Raw genomic sequence first — 24,697 nt, 5'->3', positions numbered from 1 at the left:
TAAGAAGCCTTGGTTGGCTGTAAGAAGCCTTGGTTGGCTGTAAGAAGCCTTGGTTGGCTGTGAGAAGCTTTGGTTGGCTGTAACAAGCCTTGGTTAGCTATACTGGGCCTGCACCTAGAAGAGATTGCTGAAGAAGGGAATAACTGTGGTTAATTCAAAGGTCACTGGTTGTCTGTTGGATGAAGGAGTCTATGAATAGAGTCCTCTGGGAGCGTGCTCACCTGCAGGTTATGATTTCTAGTGGCAGCTCACTGTGGTAAACCAGCTGGCTTTTATGATTTGAACCCTTGGACTCCAATTGGAATAATGTAACCAATAAAAGTAGAGAACCGTTGATTTTACAAGCAGAAAACCGAGGTTCGCAGTAATCCTTAGTTATACTAAATCCAAAGAGACCAGCTGGATATTGGGGCCCTGCAGGCTGCAGGGAGCACAAAAATAGCCAGTTTCCCAGGACCTCTAGAGGAATTGCAGGCCAGACAGTCCAAAGTGGGGGCGCACAAAACCAGTATAAAGGAACCCTACGGGCTCTAGTTAGGACAGGCTGATTACAAATGAGAGTACTGAGGTTTAGAGGAGTTAAGTCATTTTCTAAGGCCATGCAGCCACTCATCATCGGAAACGGAACCTGAGTCCAGAACTGTGCTGCCAAAACTTGGGCTCTTGATGGCTGCATCCTGCTACCTGTGAGCATCAAGTCATATGTACTGTTATCATTGCTTCTTACTTCAGAGAGAGCTAGCTTACCACACTCCTTCCAGCTTAACCAAAAGCCAAACTCATTACCGTGGAATCCAACTCATAGCAACCCTATAGGACAGAGTAGAACTGCCCCATAGGTTTCCAAGGAGTGGCTGGTGGATTTGAACTGCCATCCTTTTGGTCAGCAGCCAAGCTCTTAACCACTGTGCCACCAGGGGTCCTCTTCCAGCTTGGCTGGAAGTGAACCTAAGTTTTCATATGGGGAAAGCAGACGTCCAGAGGACTGTAGAACTGCTGACCAGTGACAAGAACTATCTAGACGGGTTTGAGAAAGGGTCTGTTACCTACGCAGGGGACATGGCGGTTTGGTGGGAGGTGCACTGTGTAATATGTTTGTTTTTTTCTTCTATTATCCAAGTAAGCCAGGTTCACTATTGATTAGGCAGCTCCAGCATGCAGATAGAGCCATTGTAAACATTTGGCGAGTGTCCTCCCCGTCGTTCTTTTGTGAATATATATATTTTTATAAAAACAGAATAATAGAGTTTTATAATCTGCTTCCCTTCCCATTAGCTCTGTCATGACGATATTTCTATGTCAACGATATTTCTATGTCAACGATATTCATGGTCTTCTGTTGTTTGGATGAATTGTAATTTATTTAATCATACCCTATTGTTTTTGCTTTTTTTCTGTTAAAGCGATATTGGGATAAACATCCTCACAGCTAAATCTTTTCACGTATCTGTGAGTATTGCCTTAGATCTTTTCAGTTTTAAAATTATAAAATCCAAGTGTAAAAAACCTCTTGACTTTTTTTTCTCTCAAACTTTTTGATGACTTTTACTTTTAAATTATGTAGTTGTGTGGTATGTGTGGTAGGGTTTTTTTTTTTTTTTTTTTAGAATACGTTTAGCTCAAAGTGGTTCTGCAGCATCTGAGCACTCTTTTCAAGAACTTCTTGCCCTTTGCCTGTTTTACTGCCATCCCAGTGCAGCAAGGAGAAAGGGTGCAGAAAGACTGGCCAGCCCTCTGCGCAGCTGAAGACTCGCTCCATTCACTGAGCATTGTTTTGTAGAATTAGTCCTGTGTAAAGGAATCTTTTATACACTCTGATCATAAAACATACCAATTCATTAAAGAAAGTTGATGTTCATATGACTGTGTGACTCTACTGTATTAGAAAATGTCTTAAATATTTTTAGATCTAAACTTCTTTATCTTGCATTTATTCATTTCCTTTATTATTAACCGTAAGTCTTTTTTTAATCCCGTACGTGTTTTTAGACAGTGTTCTGCTCCTTTCGTTACAGGTCCCTGTCTCTTCCCACTTCTCTCATTCTAGACTGTCCCTACCCATTGCTAGTATTTTTCTGCCTTGAAAAATCTCATTATAACCTATAAATACAAGTGATTAAGTGAATTTATTTGTACAAATTGATTAGGAAACAAAGTACAGTTTTAAAAGCATTCTGAGCAGTTTCTAAGTTCATCAGGATAGTCCCTCTAAGATAGGCAAAGTATTATCTACATTTTGCCAGCTGAGAAACAGAAATTAAGGAAAGAGTGATTAAATGGCTTAACCAGGGTAAAAAAAAAAAAAAAAAGAACTTAAGGCTCTCTGTCTTATCCATCCCTTATTTATTGTATTTTATAAGCTCTTGTAAGTTATAATTGTCTTCATGATATATTCCATTGGTTTAATGTTTAGAATAAAAAAATACAGTGGAGGTTTAGAAGCATTTTTTGCATGAACCATTCTGAAGCGAAAGTCTTAATTCTTAAGGCTAGAATATAATTCATTTTTAAATTTTAAATATATTCTGATTATCTCTTTAGCTTCATTCATTTTAACCTACTTTCCCCACTACCAGCGTGCACCCAGCCAAATAATTTTCTGGTTTTAATATGACTACATCTGGACTGCATTGCAACTTTTTAGCTGTATATCCACACCTGCTGTACCATCTGATTTATAAAAATCTCCAAATGTTATTTCAATCCCTTCTGACGTTATGCAGAAAATGTTAAATATACTTCAAGAATACTTGTTTCAAAATAGATGTGAATCAAACCTCTGAAATATAAACTCTAACATGAAGTGAATTTTCCAAGTGACTATATCACCATCCAAGCTTTGAAAAGTGTTTGTTAAAGTTAAAATATGTTAATTTGCGATTGACATAGTTGAATACTCACTAAAGTACTTTCTTTTATCACTGGCATCTATTTTTATATAATGATTTCCTCCATGAATGCTCATTTTAAAAAATTAAATGAGATATTGCTTTTATAAAGAGATAAGAGCACATCAGCAAACTGTGGAATATATGTGTGTGTGTGTGTATATATATATATATACACATATATATAACCTAAATGCAGCATACTGATACATTCATTCAGATCTGTTACTTCCAAACATAAATCCCACAATTTCATCCAAATAATTAACTAACTAACCATCTAACTAAATAAAATCATTTAAAAAGTAAAAAATAAAACAGGCTTTAGTTTAAAGGACTTATTGATTTGTTATTAAAAACACTATCATTCACCAAGGCTAAATAAGGTACTTGATTATGATTTCCCTAAGGACAAGGGAATATGTTTTTATTGATATTGTTACACTCCATCTGGCTAGCATGGAGCCTAGCTATACACAGAAAAGGTGTTTAGTAAGTGTTGTTGAAATAAAATAACAATTATAAAAGAGTTGCATTTTAATGCCAAGATACATACCAGATAATATCAATGAAAACTGCACAACTATTTCTGTTCTGCATGTGTTAATCTTAGGTACATTGTTTTAAACATTTGTTGGCATCTTATTTCTGATAGATAAAAAAATGAGTCATTCTTTGAACAATTATTTTTTGAGCACCTTCAGTGTCTCAGGCACTGTGAATACAACAGATGAGGTTTCTGCCCTCGCGGAGCTTCCGTTCCAGCAAGTTTTCATTGTGAGGGTTCCATGAGTGTAGAACAGATAGTAAGTCCTCACCACTTACTAGCTCTGATGATGATGGGAGCCATCTGTACACAGGTGCTGTGCAAAGCCTCGGGACCAGACGAGATCAGCTAGGTGGAAAATGCAGGTAGAGACGAAGGATCAGGACTGAGACCCTGAGGCGCCTCATCATTTAGGGAGGATGTAAGAAGGAGAATCTTTGATGGACACAGAAGGAGCAGCCAGTGAGCGAGGGCAACGAGAGAGTATAGTGTAACGGGGACAAGAGGAGAGAGAGTTCAAAGAGGGCATGATCAACTGTGTCAGATGCTGCTTTAAGTTCAGAGGAGACAAGAACAGAAATTAATTTGGGGATTGCCAGTATAGGGCTCTGGGTGACCTTGAAAAGAGCTATTTCTGTGGAGGGGTGAAGAGGAAAGCTCAGTTGGAGTGGACAGAAAAGAGGCTTTAGAAAAGGCGGATCATGAAAGGGGAAACATGAATGGCCAAGAAGAATGAGATGCTCAGCCTCAAGAGTAGGCAGAGAACTAAAAATGAAAACAACAGTCAGACACCACTTTGCATCCATTGGATCGGCAACCTTTAGGAAAATAGCTATTTCTAATGGGTATTAGGGAAGAAGGAACCTTCTTGTAGTGAGGTGGGAGTGTAAGCTGGTACCTCTGTTCTGGACAGTGATCTGTCAGTATTTAAGTATGTGTATGCCTACAACCCATGAGTCCGCTCGGGAGACATACTACAGAAACTTCTTCCACGAGTGCACGAGAAGACCAGTACAAACTTCTATTGCAGGATTATTTGTGGTGAGAGAAAGTTGCAGGCAGCCTAGGTTCCATCACTACAGGACTGTAAGTAAAATGTGATATGTACACTGAATGAGATGTTATCTAGTGGTCCTGAATGAATCAGTCCTGTCCATATGCAGCTACATGAATAGGTCTCACAAACGTAACGCAGAGCGAAAACAGTCAGAATTAGAACGAGAGTTATAACTTAACGCCATTTATGTAAATTTTTAAATACCTGAAAAGAATGAGACAGATTAGAAGAACGCACGCCCTCTAGAGTAGATCTTTCCCAAATGTCAACAAACATGTTTCAATAGCACTCATATGAAAAACAACACAAAAAACAGCCGTCCTTGTTACCACACCCTCTCTAGCTCACAACTGAATTTCTTTGCTCTCTGTTTACAGAATCAAACTGATTGTCTTTAATTCCTGTTTCAACTTCATCCGCCCTCCGCCCTCCAACTTTCTCCCAGCCCTTTTCGGTTTGTGTTCTTTTGGACTGTGGGCAGAACATGCCGTCCTCCTTGACTCATTCAAGGAAGGTCCCTCTCTAAACAATACACCTATAAAACAGTTCACAAAAATGCAGAGAATAATCGAACAAATGCATGCCACCCCACATCCGTGTCTAATAAGTTTCAGCATCTCACCGTATTTACTATGTAGATATTCTAAAGAAAAAAACACAGTGGAATCCCCCATTTTTATGCTTCCCCATTCAAAGGTAACCACCAGTGAGCGCAAGTCCAGCTGCAAGAAGCTCCTGGAGTAGGTGAGAGCTGATGAGACTCAAAGCAGAAGTGGCCGGGTGGCCTCAGGAACCCGCTGTAACTGCCTGCTTTACATACACTAAGTGGTTCTGTTCTCTGAGCAGTCCTGTGCGGTAGCAACGGTATCACCGAGGAGGAACTGAAGCGCCTAGAGCCCCACAGCCAGTAGGTCACAGAGCCAGGGTTTGAAATGAGGCTTCAGGGTTCACACACGGCACCTCCATACCATCCTGCCTTAGGAGTACATTCAAGGAGTGTTGAGCTTTTCCTTTTCTTCAATGATCTCTACCACTGTATTTTTAAATACAGACTTTTAATTTCTCAATTTTTTAAAACACAGACTTTAATTTCTCATTTTAAGAACTTCTTTTTTCTTTTTCTCTGATCTCTGGGCGTCACTTTGGCCTGCTTGTCCTTCTGTCCTGCTCCATGAACCTGGAGTCATTGTCCTCTGTATAACATTTGAACCGCATGTTTGAGTTTTTGCTATTGCCTTTATCAAGAAAGTTTTAGGCTTGAAATATCATTCCACTATAAAGGTTTTGGAGCCCTGGTGGTGCAGTGGTTAAAAGTTTGGCTGCTAATCAAAAGGTTGGCAGTTTGAATCCACCAGCTGCTCCTTGGAAACCCTATGGGGCAACTCTACTCTCTCCTATAGGGTCGCTATGAGTCGGAATCGACTCGAGGGCATACAACAACGTAAAGGTTTTATAAATTGTTTTTCAAACATTCCACTAACTTAACGTGCTCTCTCAATGACTGTAAAGTTTTGTATCCTACAAAACAACTGTCTGACGAGGAATACCGTTTGTGTTTACTTCCTAGAAACCTTTCAGAATAACAGGATTCTCTTAAACGTCTAATTAGCCCAAGCCTGAAGCCTCTGTAATGCTTTCCAGTGAGCAGCTGGCTCCATATGAAGAGAGGCTAAGGGCTCTTCTTTGTCTTATTCATTTAAAATCATTTGCTTCTTATTTAATGTCCACAAAGAACACAGTCACATCATAGCAGAATTCGCTGTTGTAAATTCTGGATTGTTTCCCTGGCTTCTGCCTTACATCTGTGTGGAGTTTAAAGCCAATGCTTCCTTTCTTTGTGGGGGCCTTCAGGGCCTCTTGCCTCCGAATCCAATGTCATGCCGAATGACAGAAGATTGAAGTGGAATTTGTGTAACTATAGAGAAGGACTGCACAGAACAATACACTTTTTAAAGAACTCCTTGCCCAGAAACTGAAGGAGTTGTCTTGTGCAGGTGATTGAATCTCTCTGCGCATCCTGTGTTCCCTTCTGTGTTGAGGTCGGAAACTGTGTGCTCTGCTTCTGAAAACGAGGGGACCCAGCTAGTCTACTAAAGCCTGTGGTAAACCAGTAGGATGCTTCCGCCTCATCCAGAACAGCAAAGATGTGTTCTGTTTTTTAAAATAACTTTATATTAGACAAAATATAACAAAACAAAACAAAAAAAAACCAGGAAAATATGTTAACTTGTAATTATACACTGGTGCACTGTTTACATTATGGATTATTCATAACAAAATCTTTTTTTCTACCATCTGTGTGGTATCTTCTCTGTTTACAGGAAATGGTTTCTGTTGGCCTTCCTTGTATTTTCTGTTTCTATTTACTTCGCGTGACAGCCTTCAGAGGTTCTCGTGTTTTTAAAGCAAGACATTTATCTACCTTCCCATTTGCACTCAGAGATGCTGGAGGCTACACAGTGAAGAAGCAGTCATGGAGGGAGAAGCGTCTCTCCTCACTGGGTGCTGTGAAGGAAAGGCTAAGCCGTCTGTGTTTAGCTTGAAGCAGGGAGAAAGGGAGATTTGGGTGGGTAGACAGAAGAACACTGGGAAGTAATTAGTAGCTTTTACATTCTTCTTGAGACAGGTCTTCATCGTGTACATTATTTTACTTTTAAACCTAGTAAATTCTGGGACCGTGATGCACAAGCATATTCTAATGTGTGCCTAAGAATACCTTTCAATGCTATAAAAGTGGGCTTTCAATTAGCTGCCATGTTTATTGTCTACTATTGTACTACTTCTCAGGTAGTTTAGAATTAATTGCATAAAATTCACATATCAAGTACCAGTTCTTTGGGGTTTATTTTTAAGATAATCTGTTCTTTTACCTATAGCCGCATTTAGAAGTCACAACATGGAATGTATCACACGGGCGCGGACCTGTGTTTCATCTCATTTAGGATTATATCCTACGAAAGCTCCAAGGAAACATTTAATGGGGGGCATAGTTCTCTCTTTCTTTGGCCTCATAAAACCAGTCACAGTGATACCAGATATATCTTAATATCTTTCATTAATTATAATATATAAATTGCAATCTAAAACCACCCTTTGGAGTTAGAAATTCTACTCATTTACTACGTATTTTATTTAGAATGATACTTTCCACATAAAGATCCTGGGATATGGCAAACAGATCCGGAGCTATGCTAACAACACTTTTATAGACAAACCTCATATCCTCTTGCAGGTTTTATGTCTCAAGAGTCAATATGAGAGAGCAGAAAGATAGGGACTTTGGAATCAGGCAGCCTGGGTGTGAATCACAGCAGCACTTCTAACGAAACAGGTGACCTTTGATAAGTTAATTAATTACTCCAATCCTTAGATTTTTCACCTGTAAAATGTTTTTCATGGTAGTTGTGACTACTGAGTGGAATGGCACAGGCGAAGGCACCCTGCAGGGCCTGGACATAGTACACCGTCAACAAACGTTATTCTTCAGAGTAGAGGCCTCAATCTTCTGACTGTGTCTGTGTGAACAGAACCCCTCCACAAGCTTAAAACAAAGCAGTGTACTATGGAACAGAGATGGCTTTGTCTCAGAAATTGTGCTCAAAAAATACATTCTGTGTGTAAGTTAGTTTATCTTTTCTCACACGTAATGTTAACATTTGATAAATGGAGAAGACGTGCCCCACAAATATTTTCTACCAAGTCCATACTAAATCTTCTTTTGAGGAGTAATCCCTTCAAACTCCTTTCTTCAGCCGAGTTGAAAGTCTTCAGTCCGTCTGACTGCCGGCTAACGCATGTACTGATCGTAACACACCAGCAAGACCTTACGCGTGAGTCAGGAAGGATCCCCATTAACACCTGCATGGCAGTTTAAGGGGCAAAATTAAATAACGCTTGTGAAAATACCAGATAAACAAAGATTGATACAAATGTCTGGTAAATCCTGATTAAAACATGTAGAATGAATTTACTTTCTGATTTAAGGAACTGGCTTTTCCTCATAAACCAAAGTTATTAAGGCAGATCAAAGATGTCAATAGAAACTTTATGTATCTGTATATATATAGGCATATAAAGATCTTAAGGTTTCCTATTGAAAATATGTTCTTAAAACACCTCAGTAGATGTGACATAGACATTTTACAATCCCAGTGTTTTAAACTGTATTCTGCATAGAAAGCAGGTAGTCCATCTGTGCAAACTTGTTTTCTATGTTCCCATGTTCCCAAAGAGAGTGCCAGCAAAGGCTGTCATTGGGACTGGGGTTCAGATCGCCGTGTCCACACGCAGGCTGACGGCTGGACTTGGGTAATTCAAGCCGTTCCCTCTTCGTGCTTTAGTTTCTGTTCTGCACCCGCACAGACATTAGCCACGCTGCTTGAATCATCTGCCTCAAATGCTGCTTGAATGCCCCACGTTAAGGCTCTATGGGAGCCGATTTCTTGCTTATATTTCTTTGGCTTTGAAAGTCATTAAACTGCTTTTTAAATGCTGCCCAGAATTAACAGATTCCTTACCAGGAGCCTTGCAGTGGTTTGCCTGTTTGAGTTCCACCAGGAGGCCTCAGCAGGGCTTCTCAGTTCCAGGCCACAAGAGAGAGCTCAGGCAAGCGTTTCAGAAATTCAGAAGTGTGTAAAAAAAAAAAACCCAAAAAACGTTGCCGTTGAGTCGATTTTGACTCATAGTGACCCTATATGACAGAGTAGAACTGCCCCATAGGGTTTCCAAGGAGCACCTGCTGGATTCAAACTGTAGCACTTAACCACTGTACCACCAGGGTTTCCAGAAGTATGTAAGCTACACAGATTTCCTCTGAAAACATTAATAAACTTTTGCCTATTAGCTGTTTGAAAATTAGTGTGATGGTGGGGGTAGGAAGAAGCCCAAAATTGGGCCTGTCAGAACCTAGTAATTCTATGGGGTGTCAGCATGGGGAGCACTGAGCAGCGCAGGAGCCCCATATGGTCATCCAGGCAACATGTAATAAAAAATCAAATTATTCTTCAGGAGCTGAGTGACAACTCCAAAAGAATATGGTTTACTGCAGTTCGAACCCACCCGGAGGTATGGTGGAAGAAAGGTCTGGCGATCTGCTTCCCTTAAGATTACAGCCAAGAAAACCCAATGGAACTGTTCTACCCTTTACCACAGGGGGTCACCATGAGTCAGAACCGACTTGACAGCAACGGGTTTGGTTTTTGGTATGAAAATATCTGGGCACTTAAGGCTCACTAATCAGATGAATACATTGTGTCTTTTCAGACTTACAAGGTCAGGTAGAGGCGCTCGGGCTGAAACTTCAGAAAGCAGTGACCGAGAGGGACAACTACAAAGAAATGTGCACGTAAGACCGGGAACACTAACCAAGTGCAGGGTTCCAGCGCCCTGTAGGTGTGCCACGAAGTGGAGAATTTAGAAGGATCCCTGCGTATTCTCTGTGACTCTTTTGGCAGTGATTCAACTGTGGGGGTGCAGTCTGCTGCTACTTTTCTTGGCTACTTTGTGGAGCCCTGTAAATATTTTTAGATACACGGGTGTTTCTTTCCCTCAATTAGAAACTTACCCATCCGCGTGTTAAACCCTTTCCTGATTGTTCCAATGTAGTAACTTATTATGAAATATTCTCTGCACTTTGTCTTCTGTCTCTCTCTTTATTATCTACCCATGACAAACCACATACACAGTAAAGTTGTTTCTTAAAATGACCGTTTATAGGTTCAAAAAGAGAGCTAGCACCCTTGAAATGCTAGAGTACTTAACACTTTACGTAAGTGATAAAGAAAATTTTAGAACAAAATGGTAAGAAAATGCCCTTGTAAAATATCTATAGCACTATTTCTTTTAAAAATGAATTTTATTCCAGAAATTTCGGAAGTTACTTTATAGTATATCTATTGAGTCATAATCGACTCAACAGCAATGGATTTGGTTTAGTTATAGTACAGCTATAATTACAGTATTAAAATAGAATTTATATAATCTTTGACAAGAAATTTTTTTTTTTTAAACTTTGTGGTATATGATCTGGTAACTCTGGTTTTCAGTTCCTATATTTTAGAAGTTAGCCTCATAAGAAATACAAATATTTAGAATGCTTAGCAACCAAGAATTTGTGTTGACCATGAATTACTTCTAATAATAATGTGTTTAATAAAATCCTTAACAATACAAGAAAGAACAAACTCCAAAAATGCCTTATCAAATGAATGTATACTTTGATTGTTTGTAGCAAAGTAATTTGTTTTTGAAAATCAAGAAAAGCCAAATATATGTGCTTTGTGTTGTGTGGTTAATCATACAGTAAGTATAATAGTCCAGCTACCTGCGTATGATAGCTGAGGTTGAAGAAACGGGTGGGCAGAGGGGTCCTTGGGAGACCCAGTGGGCCCAGGAAGTAACTTCTGAGAGATGAGAACTATCTGGACATGTTGTTGTCAGGTGCTGTCGAGTCGGTCCTGACTCATAGCGACCCGAAGCACAACAGAAGGAACCACGGCCCGGTCCTGTGCCATCCTCACAACCGTTGTGCTTGAGCCCATTGTAGCCACTGTGTCAGTCCATCTCGTCGAGGGTCTTCCTCTTTTTCACTGACCCTCTACTCTACCAAGCCTGATGTCCTTCTCCAGGGACTAGTCCCTCCGGATGACGTGTCCAAAGTATGTGAGATGAAGTCCCGCCATCCACGCGTCTAAGGAGCACTCTGGCTGTACTTCTTCCAAGACAGACTTGTTCGTTCTTCTGGCCGTCCGCGGACATGAGAAATACGAAAAACAGGGAAACGAGAAACAAACTGGTAACTGCCAGAGTCATTGTTCCCCTCCTGGTAGTCACGTCAGGGAGGACTTTGTCCCTGTGGATGTCTCACGTGGGCAGGAGCCTAGCGAGGCACAGCTGCTGTGTGGCCTTGACTCCTTGGAGCTCCAGAGGTGCCAAGAGCCCAGGTGGGGCTGGGAGGTGGGGCTGGCCCCCGACTAAGCTAAGCAGGGGTTCCTGGACGTTCCAAGACGCGGCACATGGAGCACGGCCCGGGAAAACCAGGACAGCAGCTAAATGCAGAAATAGACATACTGGCGAAAAGGAACAAAGGTTATTGGTTGTGGCCGAATCAATTTAAAAAATATTTAATTTCTAATTTTGAATAGACTTTGTTTCTTAGAGCAGTTTTAGTTTTACAGAAAAATCGTGTAGAAAGTACAGAGAGTTCCCAAACCCTCGTCCGTCCTGCCTCCCCACACAGCTTCTCCTCTTGTTAATGTCTTGCAGTAGTGTGGGTCATTAGTTAGAATTGATGAGCCAATACCGATACGTTACTTTTAAGTCCTCAGTCTACATTTGGGTTCACTCTTCGTGTGATGCAGTCTGTGGGTTTCGACAAACGCATAGTATCATGTGTCCACCATTATAGAATCATGCAGAACAGTTTCACTGTCCCCCAAGTCCCCTGTGCTCCACCTACTCCCTCTGACCCCCCGGCAACTGCACATCTGTTGCTGTCTCTATGGCTGTACCTTTCCCAGACGTCATATCCGTAGTCGGAATCATACAGCGCGCACGGCCTTTGCTAACCGACTCCTCTCACTTCGTGGTAGGCATTGAAGTCTCCTCTGTGTCTTTTCCCGGGTCGGTGGCTCATCTCTCCTTATTGCTAAATGACACTGCGTTATATGGATATGCTAACGTAGAGTGACTACAGCATCGTACGGCTGTCCAGTTTTGGGCAATTAGGGATAAAGTCGCTATAAACATTCACGTGCAGGTTTTTGTGTGACCATAGTTTTCACCTCATTTGGATAATACCTAAGAGTTCGATAGCAGTTGGATCATATGGTAAGCCTGTATTTAGCTTTGTAAGAAACTGCCAGATTGTCTTCGCAAATGTACCATTCTGCATTCCCAGCAGCAGTGGATGAGAATTCCTGTTGCCCCACACCTCGACAGCATTTGGTGTTGTCAGTATTCTGGATTTTAGCCATTCTGAAAGGTGTGGTGCTATCTCACTGTTGTTTTAATGTGCGATTCCCTAACGACTTACGATGGTGAGCATCTTTTCATGTGCTTAGTTGCCATCCGTATATTTTCTTTGTTGAGATGTCTGTTCAGATCTTTTGCCCATTTTAAAAACTGGGTTCTTTGTTTTCTTATTGTTGAGCTTTAAGAGTTTACAGTTTGGCTGTAAGTCCTTTATCAGTATGTGGTTTGCAAATTTCTTCCCAGTCTGTGGCTTGTCTTTTCATTATCTTAACAGCGTCTTTCGCAGAGTGCAAGTTTTTCATGTTAATGAAGCTCAGTTTGTACATCTTTTCTTTCGTGGATCATGCTCTTGGGGTTGGACCTAAAGCGTTAGGGCCTCCTGTGTTACCTTCTCCAAATTTCTAGTTTTATGTTTTGCAGTTAGGTTTGTGATCCATTTGGGGTTAGTTTTTGTGAAAGGTGTACGGTCTGTGTCTAGATTCTTTATTATTATTATTACATGTGGATGTTGATCATCATTTGTTGAAAAACTACATTTTCTCCATTGAAGTATCTTTATCCTTTGTCAGAGGTCAGTCGACTGTATTTGCGTGGGCTACCTCTGTGCCCGCCATTCTATTGTACTGACCTATTTTCTCTTCTTTTGCCGGTACTGCACGGTGTTGATGGGTGGAGCTTTCCCTTCAGTCGTGAAGTCCGCTCTTCAGTAGTGCGCTGGCTCTCCTAGGGTTTGCCTTTCTATCGTTTCAGGTAATGCTAAGTTCTGCGAAGATGTAAACAGGCAGAGAGGAATGTGATAGTAGGGAGGGGCAGGATGCTTTTGACAGAGTGGTTGGAATGGCATCTCTGAGAAGATGACCTTGGAGTTAAGACCTGAGGAACAGACAGGAGCCAGCTGTGCTCAGATCTGAGGGCAGAGACAGCACGGCAAAGGCTGCAAAGTCTTGGGAATGAGCTTTGGCAAGTTCCAGAATCACGAAGAACACCAGCTGTGGTAGGCAGAACAACGGGGCCCCAAAGACGTCCACCTTCTAATCCCTGGAATCTGTGAATATGTTACTTAAATGGCAAAAGGAACTTTGCAGATGTGTTTAAATTAAGGATTGTTCGCTGGGGAGTTTATCCTGGATTACGTGGGTGAGCCCAGTATACTCACAAAGGGGCTTATAGGAGGGAAGCAAGAGGGTCAGGGTCAGGAAAGGAGAGGTGGGGTTGGAAGCAGAGGCTGGAGTGAGCACTTTGAAGACGGAGGAAGGGTCTTGAGTCAACGAATGCATGTGCCCTGTAAAAGCTGGAAAAGGAAGGAAGCAGATTCTCCCCCTGGAGCCTGCTGGAGGAGCCCAGCCCTGGTGACACCTCAATCTTAGGACTTCCGCGCTCCAGAACTGTAAGGTGGTAAATCTTCGCTGATCCAAAACACCAAGTTTGTGGTGATTCACTATATCAGCAATAAGAAGCTAATACGTCCGCATGCCCAGAGCCTAGTGAGGAGCTTAGAATTCTTTGGGGAGCATTGGAAAGCTGTTGGGGGATTGTAGGCAAGAGAGTCATGTGATTTGACTTCAATTTCAAAAGGCGCTGTGGCTGGGACTTAGCGAATGGACTGGAGTGAGAGTGAATGAGGAATCGGTGATCAAGAGGCTGTGGGAGCCCTGGTGATGTAGTGGTTAAGAGCTACAGCTGCTAACCAAAAAGGTCGGCGGTTCGAATCCACCAGTTGCTCCTTGGAAACCCTATGGGGCAGTTCTACTCTGTCCTATAGGGTCTCTATGAGTTGGAATTGACTTAAGTGGGTTTGGGTTTTATTTATTTATTTTTTGGTGTATGTGGATGTTAGAGGGCCAACTGACAGGACTTACCTCATGAAGTAGATGTGGCTGGGGAGGAAGGGGACTTGAAAGCAGAGAATAAAGGATGGGATTTGAGGCTTCAGTCTCAGCATAGACAGAGGCAGCAGAGTGTAGTAACTTAGAGCCTAGACTCTGGATCCAGACTAAAAAAATAAACAAAAAAAAACCCATTGCTGTCGAGTCAATTCTGACTCCTAGCGACTCTATAGGACAGAGTAGAGCTGCCCCATGGGGTTTCCAAGGAGCAGCTTGCGCCGCCGGGGCTGCTGGGATTCATATCCCGGCACTGCTACTTAGTAATCCTGTCATTTTGGGCAAGTTACTTGTCTCTTTGGCCTCAGTTTTCTCATCTGTAACATGGGAATAGGGCAGTTTTAAGAACTGCGTGAGCTACGTAAAGTGTTACCTATCCCTGACGTTTTCATGTCGATGCCATTCACTGAAGTGGGAAAATCTGTAAGATACAGACATGGGGGGGGTGAGAAATAAAACATGAGGCTTTTTCGCTCTGTTAGATTTGAGACGCCTTTTGGACAGCAGGAGCCCTAGTGGCACGGTGGTTAAGAGCTCAGCTGCTAACCAGAAGGTCAGCGGTTCCAAACGACCGGCTGCTCCTTGGAAACCCTGTAGGGCCATTCTACTGGGTCCTACAGAGTCGCTATGAGTGGAATTGACAGGAGGAGAATGGGGTTTTTTTTTTTTGGACAGCAAAGTGGAACTATCACGGAGGCCGTTTGAGAATGGCTGTTCCATTTAAGTGACTGGACTAGTAAGGGCCATTACCTTTCAGATTTGGGGGAAAATATCCAATTGTTCGATCTTATTTCCTTTGCTTTGATTGGCAGGAGCAGCCGGGGCCCTTCGGCTGAAAAGAAAGGACTAACACTTTTGCTAAGCAGCGCTGAAAGAGATGCCGCCATTCTTGCTGGTGGCTCCAGTTCTTCCAGGCCTGACTGTGGTGAAGACAGAATTGGGTAGTGAAGGGTTGACCACAGAAGGACTGGCTGAACTGGGAGGTGGGTGTGTATGGGGGAAGGGGCTCTTGGGATGGTCAGCTCCTAGTGATCTGGCTCCTCTAGAAAAATCTATAACCCAGGCTGATTATCTGCATAGTAAAATGACCACTGAAAGACGCTCTGCTCTCCCTGCCCTTAGATGTGGAAAAGAGTCTGGGCAGAGACGTGAATGTTGTGGGGCTGCTGAATCCCAGGGCATGTTTACAAGTAACACTGTTGTTTGATGTCAAAGTAAATGTACAAAAGTTGAAAAATACAGGAGTACACAAAAAGAAAATCCCAGCTATATTCCGATTTATCGGTCTAGTCCATCTTTCTAAGTTTCATGTATTTTTCGCATAATTACGCACTGTTTTGCAAACTGCTTTTTCGTTTTTCCTGAACATTTTGCCATGTCATTACATGACACATTTATACATAATTATAAACGGCTATATAGTATTTGAACCTATGGATGAAGCATAATTTATTTACTAATTCCTTGTTTCTAGGATATCCAAATTTTTCACTTAAAGTACTTTGAAAATCCATATAGATAAATCTTTCTACTCGTACACAATTATTTCCTTAGGATAATTTTGCTAGTATTAAACTTGCATTCTTTAAGGCTTTTAATGCATATGACTAATTGCCCTCCTATAAGATTATAGTGAATTTTAATCTCAGTCGTGTTTGTAAATACCCATTTCCCCACTTCCTAACCAATGCTAGGTATTATAACTTACAAAAATAAAAACAAAAACTAATTTAGTGGGTGGAAAATTGTGCCCTGCATTTTTGGCTTCTTGTATTCTTCCATTTGTGACTCAGCTGAATGTAGCCTTTGCCCACTTTTCTAATGGCATGCTAATCTTGTCCTTGTTCCTTCTTTGTTAATGTTTTATTGTAAATAATTTCAAATTTACAAAAAGTTGTAAAAATAATAGTAGTACAAAGAGCACCCAAATACTCTTAACTCAGATTCACCTATTATTAACATCTTAACCTATTGGTTTCTCTCTCTATTTCTTTATCTATATCTACCTATGTCTATACACATACATACACACACATATAATTTTTTTTCCTGACCCACTGAAAGACATTCTACCGTCCCTGCCCGTAGGTTTAGAAGAGTCTGGGTAGAGAAGTGAATGTTACCCCTTACCTCTAAATACTTCCGTGTGCATTTCCTCAGGACAGGGATAGGCTATATAACCACAGCAGAGTAATCAGTGTCATAAATTTACATTGATATAATACTTTAATCTACCCTCTATATTCCAATTTGTTTTATGTTGAGGTGTAATCCATACTGAAGGCTGTGGTCTTTGATCTTCATCAGTAAGTGCTTTAAGTCCTCTTCACATTCAGCAAGCAAGTTCGTGTCATCTGCATATTGCAGGTTGTTAAGGAGTCTTCCTCCAGTCCTACTGCCCTGTTCTTCATATAGTCCAGCTTCTCGGATTATTTGCTCAGCACACAGATTGAATAAGTATGGTGAAAGGATACAGCACTAACGCACACCTTTCCTGACTTTAAACCATGAAGTATCCCCTTGTTCTGTTTGAACGACTGCCTCTTGATCTATGTACAGGTTCCCCATGAGCACAATTTAGTGTTCTGGGATTCCCATTCTTCGCAATCTTATCCGTAATTTGTTATGATCCACGCAGTCAAATGCCTTTGCATACTCAATAAAACACAGGTAAACATCTTTCTGGTATGCTTTGCTTTCAGCCAGGATCTATTTGACATCAGCAGTGATATCCCTCCTTCCACGTCCCCTTCTGAATCCAGCTTGAATACATATATGTATATGTATATATGTGTATATATATATACATATACACACACACACACATATATATACAGTTCACTGGTTTTGCTTCTCTAGAAAACTCGGCGTAAGACACTGTCCAATCCCCTTGGTGGGCCACAAGCACCTTATTCGCACAGTCCCACCCAATCATTGTTTGGGAGTCACAAAGACTATGGCTAGGATGGGCCATATTAAGTAATTCACTGCACCATAAGCATGAATCAGTACTTCATTCCTTTTTATGGCTGAATAATATTTCACTGTATGAATATACCACCTTTTTTGTTTACGCTTTCATCAGCTGATGGACACTTGGATTATTCCTCTTTTTGGCTATTATAAAAAATGTTACTATGAACATTACTGTACAAGTTTTTGTGTGAACATATATTTTTAATTCTTTTGGGTATATAGCTAGGAGTGGAATTGCTGGGTCACATGGTAACTCTATGTTTAACTTTTTGAGAAACTGCCAAAATGTTTTCCATAGTTGCTACATCATTTTACATTCCCACCAGCACTCTTGGAGGGTTCCAATTTCTCTACATCCTAGTCAATAGTAATTGTCTGTCTTTTTTATTATAGTCATTCTAGTAGGTGTGAAGTAGTATCTCATTATGGTTTTGATTTTCATTTTCCTAATGACTAATAATGTTGAAAGGAGCCCTAGGGGTGCAGTGGTTAAGCACTCATCTGCTAACCAAATGGCTGACAGTTCAAACCTACCAGCTGCTCCACAGGAGAGAGATGTGGCAATATGCTTCTGTAAAGATTACAGCCTTGAAAACCCAATGGGGCAATTCTGCTTTGTCCTATATGGTCACTATAGGGTCGCTATGAATCACAATTGACTTGATGGCAACAGGTAATATTGTTGAAGGGGGCAATGGTGATTCATTGGTAGAAATTTTGCCTTCCATGCGAAAGACCCAGGTTTGATTCCCAGCCAATGCACCCCGTGCACAGTCACCACCCGTCTGTCAGTGGAAGCTTGTGTGTTGCTAAGAAGCTGAACAAGTTTCAGTGGAACTTCCAGACTAAGACAGACTAGGAAGAAAGGCTTGGCAATTTACTTCTGAAAATCAGCCAATGAAAACTCTATGGAGCACAATAGTCTGATCTGCCACCGATCATGGGGATGGCACAGGAGCCAGCAACGTTTTGCTCCATTGTGCATGGGGTCCCCATGAGTCAGGGACCTACTCCATGGCACCTAACATGCTGTTGAGTATCATATAATTATTGGTTATTTGTATATCTTGTTTGGAGAAATATATGTTCAAGTCCTTTGCCCGATTTTAAATTGGGTTATTTGTCTTTTTATTGTTGAGTAGTAAGAGTCCTTTATATATTCCAGTTACAAGTTCCTTATCAGATATATGATTTACAAATATTTTCTCCCATTCCGTAGGTTGTCTTTTCATTTTCTTGATAGTGTCCTTTGAAAACAAAAGTTTTTAATTTTGACGAAGTCCAGTTTATCTTTTTTTTTCCTGTGGTTGCTTGTACTTTAGATGTTATATCTAAGAAACCACTGCTTAATATCAGGTCACAAAAATTTACCTATATTCTAAGAGTTTTATAATTTTAACTATTACATGTAAGTCTTTGATACATTTCGAGTTAATTCTTGTATAGGGTGTGAGATAGGGGTCTACTTCATTTGCATATAAATATCTAGTAACCTCAGCACTATTTGTTGAAAAAATTATCCTTTCCCCCATTGAACTGCCTTGGCACAATTGTTGAAAATCAGCTGAGCTAAATGTGAGTGTTTGTCTTTAGACTCTCAATTCTATTCCATTGATCTGTATGTCTGTCCTTATAACAGCACCACACTGTCCTGACTACTGTTGCTTTGTAGTAAATTTTGAAATCGGAAAAGGTGAGTCCTTCAGCTTTCTTCTTCTTTTTCAAGATTACTTTGACTTTCTAAAAGTATTTTAAACAGAATGGAAATGAAAATATGAAATATAAATATTTGTGGGATGCTACTGAAGCAGTACATCGAGTGAAGTTTATAGCATTAATCAGCTATATTAAAAAAGAAGAAAGATCTCAAATTAAAAAATCCAAGTTTTCCACTTTAGAAACTAGGGAAAAAAAGAATAAATGAAACTCAAAGTAAGTAGAAGAAAAGAAATAATAAAGATCAGCAGAAATCAAAGAAATTCAAAACAGAATAACTATAGAGAAAAATCTATAAAATAAAAGCTGGTTCTTTGAGAAGATCAGTAAAATTGGTCAACCTCAGGCCAAACCAATCAGAAAGCAAAAGAGGAAAGACAAATTACATCAGGTCAAGGTAAGGTGACATCACTGAAGATTCTATAGATATTATAAGGACAGTAAGAAAATCTTAATGATAACTATATGCCAATAAATTCAACAACTTAAATTAAATGGACAAATCCCTTGAAAGACAACACAAACTACCAAAACTCACGCAAGAAGAAATAGATAACCTCAATAGTCTTATATCTATTTAAAAAATTGAATTTGAAGTTTAAATACCTTTCTGCAGGGATGGTGGGGTGATGGTGATGAGTGTGACTCTTAAGGAATAGCACAAGGAAGTATTGTGGTAATGAAAGAGGTTCTGTATCTTGATGGTGGTGGTGATTTCATGAATCTACACATGTGATAAAATTGCATAGAAACACACACACATATGAATGCATGTGTAACTGTGAAATCTGAATAAACTCTGTGGATTGTACCAATGTCAACTTCCTGGTTTTAATATTGCTCTATAGTTATACAAGGTGTTACCAATGGGAGAAATTGGGTGAAGAATATGTTAGGACTTCCTTATACATTTTTTGGTAACTTCCCATGAATCTATAATCATTTTAAAATAAAAATTCTAAATGAAAAAATAAAATAAAAATAAATACACCACCAACAGCAACAGGAAACCTTTCCACAAAGAAAACCTTAGGCCCAGATAACTTCACTGGAGAATTCTCCCTAACATTTAAGGAGAAAATAATACCAATTCTACACAAGCTCTTCCAGAAACTGCAAAAGGAGAGAATGTTTCCTAATTAATTCTATGACGCCAGCATTACTGGCCAGACAAATTGCCAGACAAAGATATTACAAGAAAATAAAACTACAGTCTACTGTCCTCCATGAATATGTATGTAAAAATTCTAAACAGAATTTTAGAAAATTGAATCCAACATTACATTAAAAAGATAATATATGCTAACCAAATGGAGTTCTTCCCAGTAATGCAAGGTTGGTTTAAAATTGAAAAATCAATCAATGTAATTCATCATATTAAAAGACTGAAAAACAGTGATCTCAACAGACATAGAAAAGGCACTTGACAAAATATAGCATCCGTCCCTGGTAAAAATTCTGTACAAACTAGGAATAGAAGGTGCTGTGGATTGAATGGTGCCCCAAAAAATATGTATTGTAAATCCTAACCCATATGTCTGTGGCTATAATCCCATTTGGGAATGAGTTTTCTTTGTTATGTTAATGTGGCAGTATTAGTGTGGGGTATTTCTTAAGTCAATCTCTTGTGAGTTACAAAAGAGCAGATAAGCAAGCAAGCAGAGATGGGGGCAGATAGATGCCATACCACATGAAAATTCGCCAAGGAACAGAAGCTGAAGAGAGACAAGGACCTTCCCCCAGAGCCAACAGAGAAAGAAAGCCTTCCCCTAGAGCCAGCACCCTGAATTCAGACTTCTAGCCTCCTAAACTGTGAGAAAATAAATTTCTGTTTGTTAAAGCCACCCAGTTGTGGTATTTTTGTTACAGCAGCACTGGATAACTAAGACAGAAGGGAACTTCCTCAAGCTGACAAAAGGCATCTACAAAAACCTACAGATAACATCATGTTTAATGGTGGTCGGGAACAAGGCAAGGGTATCTGTTCTCTCTACTCTACTCAGTGTTGTACTAAAGTTTCTAGCCAGTGCAATCAGACAAGAAAAAGGAATAAAAGACGTTCAGACTGGGAAGGAAAAAGAAAAACCCTGTCTTAATTCACAGATAACATGATCCTGTACATAGATACGCTTAAGGAATTCACAAAAAATCCTATAGAACTAATCAACAAGTTCAGCAGTGTCCCAAGATCAAAATCAATATACCAAAAAAAAAAAAAAAGTATATATAAAAACAATGAACAATCTGAACATGGAATTAAAAAAAAAATTCCCTTCACAATATTATCCAAAAAAATACTTAGGAATGTTGTTCTTGTTGTTAGTTGCCATCTTGTAAGCCCCCGACTCATGGTAACCTAATGCACAATGGAATGAAATGCTGCCTGTCTTGCTCCCTCCCCATAATGGGTTGCAGATTGGACCATTGTGATCCATAGTGTTTTCTTTGGCTGATTTTCAGAAGTAGATTGCCAGGCCTTTCTTCCTATCTCTCTTAGTCTGGAAGCTCCACTGAAACCTGTTCAACGTAATAGCAACACACAAACCACCACTGACAGACAGGTAGTGGCTGCACACGATGCGCATTGGCTGGGAACTGAACCCAGGTCTCTTGCCTGGAAGGTGAGAATTCTACCACTGAACCACCAGTAAGGATTTAGGAATAATTTTAACAAAGGAAGTACGAGACTTATATGCTGAAAACGGCAACAAATTGCTGAGAGAAAATTTAAAAATTTATAAATGGACAGACATTCCATGTTCATGGATTTAAAAAAATATTGTTACGATGGTGTCTTGTTTATCTAGTGCTACTATAAAAGAAATACTATAAGTGGATGGCTTTAACAGAAATTTATTTTCTTCCAGTTTAGGAGGCTAGAAGTCTGAATTCAGGGTGCGAGCTCTAGGGGAAGGCTTTTTCTCTCTCTTGGCTCTGGAGGAAGGTCTTTTTCTCTTTGGAGCTTCTGCTCCTGGACAGTCTTCATGTGGCTTGCATCTTTCTTCCCCTGTCTCAGCTTCCTTCACTTGCTTCTTTAATCTTTCTTATATCTGAAAAGAAATTGACTCAAGACACACTCTAGACTAGTCCTGTCTCATTAACATAACAAAAACAACCCATTCTCAAAGGGGATTATAACCACAGGCATAGAAGTTAGAATTTACAACACATATTTTTTGGGGGACATAACTCAATTCATAACAGATGGCAATGCTCCCCAAGTTGATCTATAGATTCTACACAATCCCTGTCAAAACCCAACAAGCTTTTTGTAGAAATTGAAAAGCTGATTGTAAAATTCACAAGGAAATGCAAAAGACCCAGGATACCCAAAACAATTCTGGAAAAGAAGAATTAAATTTGAGGACTTAACATTTTGTCTTAGTCATCTAGTGCTGCTATAACAGAAATACCACAAGTGGATGGCTTTAACAAACAGAAATGTATTCTCTCACAGTCTAGGAGGCTTAAAAGTCCAAATTTAGGGTGCCAGCTACAGGAGAAAGCTTTCTGTCTCTGTCAGCTCTGAGGGAAGGTCCTTGTCATGAATTTTCCGCTGGTCTAGGAGCTTCTTAGCGCAGAGACCCTGAGTCCAAAGGACATACTCCCCTCCTGATTATTCATTCTTGGTGGCATGAGGTCCCCCTGTCTCTCTGCTCAACTCTTTTATACCTCAAAAGAGATTGACTCAAGATACAACCTAATCTTGTAGATTTAGTCTTGCCTCATTAACATAACTGCCTCTAATCCTGCCTTATTAACATTATAGAGGGAGGATTTATAACACATAGGAAAATCACATCAGATGACAAAATGGTAGACAATCATACGGCATCATGGCCTAGACAAGTTGACACACATTTTGGGGGGACACAATTCAATCCATAACATTTTTCTGATTTTGAAACCTACTGTAAAGCTACACTAATCAAGATAGTTTGGTACTAGTCTAAGGATAGACATGTAGATCAATGGAATGAAATTGAGAATGCAGAGTTAAACCTTTCTATTTATGGTCAATTGATTTTTGACCAAGAAGCTGAGATAACTTAATGGAGGAAATAATAGTCTTTTCAACAAATGGTACTGTAAAACTTGAATATCTACATGAACAGAGATGAATTTAGACCTTTACCTCACACCATACACAAAGTTAACTAAAAATTTCCCATATATCTTAAAGTAAGAGCTAAAACTATAATTCCTAGACAAAAACATAGGGGAAAAACTTTGTAACCTTGGAGTTGAAGATTTCTAAAATATAACGCAAAAGCATGATCCATAAAATTAAAAAATTGATAAATTAGACTTCATAAAAATTAAGAACTTCTGCTCTTTGAAATATACCATTTAGAGAATGAAAAAACAAACCACAGGTTGGTAAAAATTATTTGAAATTGGGTATCTGATAAAGGACTTGTATCCAGAATATATAAAAAATGTATTTCAAAAACAGGAAAAAGATTTAAACACACTTTACCAAACAAGATTTAAAGATGACCAATAAGCACATAAATCGTTACTTAACATCATTAATCATTAGGAAAATACAAATTAAAACCACAATGAGATACAACCACATACCAATTAGAACAGCTAAAATGAAAAAGACTGATCATACCACGTGCTGAGAAGGATGTGGAGAAAATGGAGCTCTCAGATACCGCTTGTGGGAATGTAATATATGGCACAACTACTTTGGGAAGCAGTTTGACAGTTCCTTAAAATGTTTTCATATTTACCCGAGAGAAATGAAAGCATATGTCAATACAAAGACTAGTACATAAAATTTTACTGAAGTCTTACTTGTAATAGCCAAGAATGGGAAACAACTTAAATATCCACCAACAAGTGAATGGATAAACAAATTGTTGTATATCCATACAGTGGAACACTATTCAACAATTAAATGGAATGAACTATTAATACACACAACAAAAAATAATTGTTCTGCATGAAAGAAGCCTGAAAAAAGGAGGATGAGGGATATACTGTATGATTTCATTTATATAAAATCATAGAAAGTACAAACTAGTCTATAGTGACAGAAAGTATATCAGTTCTCTGGATAAAGGGCAGCAGAAGGGATGGGAAGAATGGATTACAATGGGGCTTGAATAAATTCTTGGGGATGATTGATATGTTCATTTTCTTGATTTTAATGGTTTCATGGGCATAAACATACATCAAAACCTATCAGTTGTACCCTTTAAAGATACCAGTTTTTTGTATTTCTGTAAAATACCTCAATAAAACCATTATACAAAAAGGAATTAACAGAGGAAGTATCTATAGATTAATAGAAATTTAAAAAACACATTAAAAAAATAAGCTAAACTAAACTATAGGGTTCAGGAATAAAATTTGGGTGATAAAACTCCAGTGGAAATCAAGAAAGTGATTACCATAAAATTCAAGAAAACAATTATTTGTAGGAGGCGAGGAGTTAGCTATAACTGGGAGCAGGGATATGAAGGACTTATACGTAGCTGTTAAGGTTTTATTTTTTTACCTGAATAATAATTACAAGAGTTTTTTCCTTATAATACCTGATTATGTTGTATATCTGTTTTATGTAATTTTCTATTTCTGTGTCATATGTTCTAATAAAAAAGGTTTTAAAATAGATGAATATTGTTTATGTTCTTGATGACTTTAA

At 39.4% G+C, this 24,697-nt stretch overlaps 1 protein-coding gene across 1 annotated transcript in view; it reads left to right on the top strand.

Annotated features, from left to right (window-relative positions):
• LEKR1 (leucine, glutamate and lysine rich 1) overlaps positions 1-24,697 on the top strand; it is a 190,739-nt gene that overhangs the window by 117,088 nt on the left and 48,954 nt on the right. The window contains exon 7 of the mRNA XM_012556355.2: positions 9,755-9,836. Within this exon, the coding sequence (XP_012411809.2) occupies positions 9,755-9,836 (82 nt within the window). The remainder of the gene's footprint in view (positions 1-9,754; positions 9,837-24,697) is intronic.

This window comes from Trichechus manatus, unplaced genomic scaffold, assembly GCF_000243295.1.
Source record: "Trichechus manatus latirostris isolate Lorelei unplaced genomic scaffold, TriManLat1.0 scaffold00062, whole genome shotgun sequence".
Taxonomy (NCBI): domain Eukaryota; kingdom Metazoa; phylum Chordata; class Mammalia; order Sirenia; family Trichechidae; genus Trichechus; species Trichechus manatus.
This window is presented reverse-complemented; position numbering and strand designations above follow the sequence as displayed.